Genomic DNA, 6,661 nt, shown 5'->3' with positions numbered 1-6,661 from the left:
GAAGCTGAGGAAATCTGGGAGAAAACAGATTCTTGTAAAGAAGGGGAAATGCTAGAATTAGGTCTGACTATTGTTCTATGCATTATATAAGTTTAGAGTTCAAGGTAAATGAAATTAAGGATTAAGATCCACCAGTGTTATCTGCTGAATTAGAATGACTGCCTCATGTAAGAGAAAGGACGAGAAGAACTTGCCCAACCAGGGCAACATTTCCCTGATTTCTTTTAATCACTGTTCCTTTCTGAGTCCTACTGCAATTATAATGTCTGCTTTCTCCTATTTTTTGGAGTCTGTCTATCCAGTAAAGATGAGTGTACTTAGTGAAAAGAGCAAGTATCAGAAACAGGCTCAAAGAAATTACTTAAAATTCATCTCTATCTTTCGAAATATACCTGTTCCTTGTTATCTGAAAGTGAGAGCCCCTCCTCAAATTGTATAGAGCTTGTCTTCTCTGATCTTTCCTTTGCCCCCCATCAGACTCTGTCTTTGATCATACACTTCTGCCTTGTCCCACACACCCCCACTCTCATGTCAATTGAATATGAGCTCCTAGAGGGCATAATACTGTGTGCTGTTATTCATTTTTGCATTCGCAGCATATCTAGTAGTGCCCAGAAATTCAGTTCAACACCACAGTAGTTTATTAAGCACCCTCTATTTGAAAATAGTATAAGAAAATGGCAGGTAGACCAAAGGCACTTAAATATTCATTGAATTGAATTTGCTGAGTGTATTTATAAGCGGTCTCTCCTTTGTCTTTCTGAGCAATATTCTTTTTTTAACTCTAGAATTTGGTTACTGTTTTCACTATTTTTAGAATGAATTTAAAAATCAGGTTTCTGACTAGTTATATAGCTAAGGTATCATGCAGATTCCTGGCCTATATCTAGAAATTTTTATATACACTATACAATAGTTTTATTATATATTTCTACCATTTTCATATATCATACAACATTTTTATTACACATCACCACTAAATATCACTTAATGACTTCAAAGGGGATCCAATTTCCCAAGATGTACAAGATTTAGCAAAGGCAGACTCAAATGCTGAATTCAAAAAAAGAACACAATTTGTATTGGCACATATTCCTATTTGCTGGTAATATCAGAACAGCAAACAACATGTACTTGTATCTTATTAGGACAATGTGTAACAAAACTGGTAGCAAGGAGGAGACAGAGATGGAGGGATGAAAAGAAGTAAAAGGCTAAATGTAATGATGGTTAAAGATATGTATTTTAAACTAGAAAATCAAAACTAATTATTTAATTTGTTTGGTTTTGTTTCTAGGTGGTGGTGGTGGTGGAGATTAACAGTGAATTTCGAGTTCAGGTAAAATATGAAATATCTTTTATAAAATTGTACCAAAATGGAAAATAATTAAACTTTAAAATTCACATGTATATGTCAACTTACGTGAAACCCAGATTCACTTAATCATCAGAATAAGAATAACAAAAATGAACAGTATATCAAAGTAATGTAATCGATTTGGCATTATCCTCTATTTCTGAAAGTGGAATTAATACTCCAGTACTTATTGAGTGTATATTGTGAATAAAAATGAGTGCATGAAGACAAAATTATAGAAACTATGACTCTTTCTATTCAAGGTAAGAGACTATAACAGCAAAAATGGCACTATAAAATGGCATACCCACAGAAGGCAAAAGCGGGAATGGATCAAGTTTGCAGCAGCTTGTCGAGAAGGTGAAGATAACTCCAAGAGGAACCCAATTGCTAAAGTAAGTGGCATGCAGCCTCTGACACTTCCCAGCTGTGTGACCCTGGGCAAGTCACTTGACCCCATTGCTCACCCTTACCACTCTTCCACCTAGGAGTCAATACACAGAAGTTAAGGGTTTAAAAAATTAAAATAAATTAAAATAAATAAAGTAAGTGGCAGCCACAGCAAGAGGATAAATACTGAGAAGCTGAGTTGACCAATCTTGAAATTAGTGAAGTGAGAACCCTTTAAAGATTTCATGAACCCAATTCACTGCAAGGCTAGGAATGCGTAAGAGAAATAATTAGAAGAGATATGTAATCATTCAGATCATCCACTGGGGATTATGATAGCTTTAAAAATTCAAGTGGAGGTCTGAAAATTATTTCATATACACTAAATTGTGTTGCCAGTGCTTTTATCAAATAATGTTTCTATTAAAATCATTAATATTAATGTTCCATCTACTCAATAGACATTTAAATTAAAACTGTTTTAAAATGTGTTAGAATTGAATTTAGGAATGTTTTTGGCCTTCTTGTAATTAGAATCCCCTTCCCCCTCTCCCATCTCCCCTGTCTCGTCTCTCCCTGACACAGTCCTCAGGAAATTCAATCAGCATTTTTTGTCCCTAGTCCCAATATATCTTGACTTTCACTAAACTTCTTCATGTTCCCTAAGGGTAGGGGATGAAAATAGGCTAGTCTAGCTTCCTTCCAGTCTCAGAAACTAGGAGCAATCTTACAAGATCTTTTCTCTTCATGGTTGGAATTGACATACTGTCCTCCCACATTCCAATATCTTCAGAAATTTTCCTTCTATGAGTGTGAGTCAGGCTGTTCACTAAGCCTTCTGGCCAGAACTCTGGGAAGGATGACCCATATTTACAGTTGATTGTATTGCATACAGATATATTTGTTTGAGTAATGACTTGCCTAATCCTTTTATTATACCGTTGGTCATCATTGCAAGGTTCACTGTAATGACCAGCCTTGATTGTTGTGCAGTCATTTCAATTGTATCCAACTCTTCATGACTCCATTTTGATGGGAGGGATTTCTTAGCAAAGATTCTGGAGTGGTTTGCCATTTCCTTCTTCAGTTCATTTTTACAGACCTAAAAACTGAAGTAAACAGGGTTAAGTGACTTTCCCAAGATCACTCAGCTAGTATCTGAGGCCAAATTTGAACTTTTAAAGTTGGGTCTTCCTGATTCCAAGCCCAGTGCTCTAACCACTGTTCCACTTAGCTGTCCCTATAGGTTTTTTTTTTTAATTACTTTCAACTTGTTTGCCAAGGGATTAGATGGAAATCACATTCAACAATTCTCAAGAGAGTCAGCATTGGGATATTAAGGGCAGAATTGCTAATTCTATTTGATGCCATATGTTTTCTGTATCTCTTACTATAGATTCACTCAGACTGTGCCAAGGACCAGGAAATTACATATCGCATTTCGGGAATGGGAATTGATCAGGCCCCTTTTGGAGTCTTTATTGTTAATCCAAAAACGGGTGAAATTAATATAACATCAATAGTCGATAGAGAGGTCACCCCATTTTTCGTCGTAAGTACTTAATCTCTTTGTTTGTGAAACCAACTCTCTGTCATCCATGGGAAACCTTAAGTCAGACTGAGGCATGTAGTAAGCTTGATCAATTAATGAGTTCTTATTGTCATCTCTGCTTCTTTTCTTAATTCTGTGGATTATTTTTTCACCAAGCATTCTATGTGAGGCTCAAAAGGGATTAGAAGATTGTTTGAGAGTAGGAAATGGTTTACCATCTTATAAAAACAGCCAGTAAGAAACAATAGCTCACTTTATATAGTAAAGAGTTGTAAGTTATAGAAATCATTTCATTTTATCTTCACAACAACCCAGTGAATCACTATGCCCATTTTACAGATGAAGAAATTGGAGCTCGGAGAAGTTAAATAATCATACTGCTAAAGGGTAGATGCCTTCTAAACAAAGATGAATGACTTCCTTTATCCTAAAACCTAAGGCTATAGATTTAGAGACTTGAAGGAGAAGATGATAAGGGAATAGAAAGGTGCTTGTTCCCCTCACTTATAAGTGCAATTGAAGGTACTGGTTCTGGAAGAGACAGACAGAGACAGACAGATAGAGACAGAGACAGAGACAGAGAGGCAGAGACAGAGAGAGACAAAGAGAGATAGAGGGAGAGGGAAAGAGACAGAGAGACAGAGACAAAGGCAGAGACAAAGACAGAGGGAGGGAGTGGGGGGAAGATTTCTACAACTGATTTCTACAACTATTTGGAGAATCTTCATGTTCAGCATGACATGTGTCTTCCTCTTCTCCTAGATCTATTGCCGAGCTCTGAATAAGCAAGGTCAAGATATGGAAAGGCCTCTAGAGCTCAAGGTCAGAATTCTAGATATAAATGACAATCCACCAGTATTTACAATGACTGAATTTGTGGGAAGTATAGAAGAAAATAGTTTCGCAAGTAAGTACCTTTCACTTTGAAATATTCTACCAATATGTCTTTATTGTTTGTGGAAACATCAGGTACTACCATGTCACAGAATCATGAAAACACAAAATCTCAAGGCTAGAAGGGACTTTATAGGCCATCTTATGAAATCCATACCTGACCTCAAATATCCTCTCTTATAATAATAATAACTGACAACTTAAACCTTGTACGACTCTTTACTTATATTATTTCATTTAGTCTTCGCTGTAAAGTAAGTACTAAAAGTATTAATATTTCCAATTTCCAGATAGGACAACTGAGGTTAACAGAGATTAAGAGTCATAGGATCCTATTGGTATTGTCTGTGAAGCAATTAGAAATTAGGTCTCTGACTAGGAATCCACCCTTCTAACAATTATACTATATGCTGGTCATGAGAACTTTGCTTTAAGATCTCCTGTGTGAGGAAATCAATCATCCCTACCCAAGGGGCAGCCCATTTCACTTTGGTACAGCTTTAATAGGGCCATCAAAAAATGTTAAGGAAGAGCTTCCTTACATTGAACCTCAATCTGCTTCTGCAATTACAAAATACTATTTCCAGTTTTGCTTTCTGAGACTAAGTCAGACAACATTTTTTTAAATGTAAACCTTCACCTTCCATCTTAGAATCAATATTGAGTATTAGTTCCAAGTCAGAAGAAGGGTAAGGACTAGTCAACTGGGGTTAAGTGACTTGCCCAGGGTTACACAGCTATGAAGTGTCTAAAGCCAGATTTTTTAAGCCTTTACCTTCTGCCTTGGAATCAATACCATGTATTGGTTCCAAAACAGAAGAGTAGAGAGGACTAGGCAATGGGAGTTGTGACTTGTCCAGTTTCACACAACTGGGAAGTGTCTGAAATCAGATTTGAACCCAGACCTCCCATCTCTTGGCCTGGTTCTCAATCCACTGAGCTACCCAGCTGCCTTCATGTGAAATCAGATTTGACCCCAGGACCTCCTCTCTCTAGGTCTGGCTCTCTACCACCTAGCTGTCCCTAAGCCAGACAAGTCTAATCCCTCTTCTGCATTATAGCCCTTCAGTATTTAAAGGCTCTCAGCTATCTACTTTAACCCCCTCATCCTCTGACACTACACAGGTAGTGCCACTACCCTGTCAAAGACCCTCATCACCTTCCTTCTGGCTGGTGGCTCTCCCTACTTTGAGTGTTTCTTTATGCCAGGCCATCATGCCAGACTCAGTTGTCAAACTGGACCTTCCTAAAGCATAGAACTAGTCTTGTTACCCATTTATTTATTTCCAGTGGTTCTCTTTTACCTCCAGAATAAAATATAAAATCATCTGTTTGGCTTTTAAGATCCATTGTAACCCAGTCCATTCCTACTTTTTCGGTTTTCTTAAATCTTACATCTCTCCATGTACTCTTTGATCCAGCAACACTGGAGTCCTTAGCTATTCCTCCCATACCATACACTTCGTCTCTCAACTCTGAGCAGTTTTACTGGCGGTTCCCATCCCTAGAATTCTCCCCTTCCTCATCTCTCTACCTCCTGGCTTCACAGGCTTCCTTCAAGCCTCAGCTAAAATTCCACCTAATTCAAAAAGACTTTCCAGACCCCTCTCAATTCTAGTGCCTTCCCCCATTTATTATATCCTATTTATCATATATATATATATATATATATATATATACACACACACACACACACACATATATATATATATCTTGTTTTAACATTGTTGTTCACCTGTTGTCTCCTCCACTAGACTGTGAACTCCTCAAGAGCAGAAGTTGTCTTTTCCCTTTCTTGTATCCCCTGAGTAGAGTGCCCAGCAGATAATCAGTGATTAGTAAATGTTTCTTGACTGACTGCCTGACTTCAGTATTTCAAAAAAACTCAAGGTTTCATATAAGGGCATATGTAGACCAAATCACAACTCTCTCGCACTTTTAGAGACAGTCTTCATGAATTGCTTTGGCCAAAAGCACCTGGTCAGCCTTCTCCTAATTAGCCAGTCTGAATCTAACTAAGCTGCTTCTCAAACCGCCCCCACCCACCCCCAAAAAAAATTCATCTTTAGGTCCATAATCGAAGCCTTTCCAGATCATTTGTGCTCTGCAAGAAAAGCATTCAAGGACCCAAGTTTTTCTCCAAACTACCATAATGTATTGTTGGTTTAGATTTGTAATGGACCACATAAATGATTACAATACTTTCCCTAATCTTTGCACCATTAAGAAAATAAAAGCAAAAAGAACACAGCAGAATTAGAAGAAAAAAATAGTGTCATCTTTCTTTTATTTTTAAAGTTATCAAAGGGGCAGCTAGGTTGCTCAGCAGATAGAGAACCAAATCTGGAGTCAAACACTTCTTAGCTGTGTGATCCTGGGCAAGTCACTTAACTCCAAATGCCTCATCCTTACCACTCTTCTGCCTTAGAATTTAGAATTGTCTATTCTAAGACAAAAGGTAAGGGTTT

At 37.5% G+C, this 6,661-nt stretch overlaps 1 protein-coding gene across 1 annotated transcript in view; it reads left to right on the top strand.

Moving 5' to 3' along the window:
* The first annotated feature begins 307 nt into the window (after positions 1 to 307).
* Positions 308 to 6,661, top strand: part of DSG1 (desmoglein 1) — a 29,249-nt gene continuing 22,895 nt past the window's right edge. The window contains exons 1-5 of the mRNA XM_044682905.1: positions 308 to 412; positions 1,298 to 1,339; positions 1,621 to 1,752; positions 3,144 to 3,299; positions 4,062 to 4,206. Coding sequence (XP_044538840.1) covers positions 308 to 412; positions 1,298 to 1,339; positions 1,621 to 1,752; positions 3,144 to 3,299; positions 4,062 to 4,206 — 580 coding nt within the window. The remainder of the gene's footprint in view (positions 413 to 1,297; positions 1,340 to 1,620; positions 1,753 to 3,143; positions 3,300 to 4,061; positions 4,207 to 6,661) is intronic.

The sequence above is a fragment of the Gracilinanus agilis genome, chromosome 1 (genome assembly GCF_016433145.1).
Source record: "Gracilinanus agilis isolate LMUSP501 chromosome 1, AgileGrace, whole genome shotgun sequence".
Taxonomy (NCBI): Eukaryota; Metazoa; Chordata; class Mammalia; order Didelphimorphia; family Didelphidae; genus Gracilinanus; species Gracilinanus agilis.
Note: the sequence above shows the minus strand (reverse complement) of the source record. Positions and strands in the feature narration are given on the sequence as shown.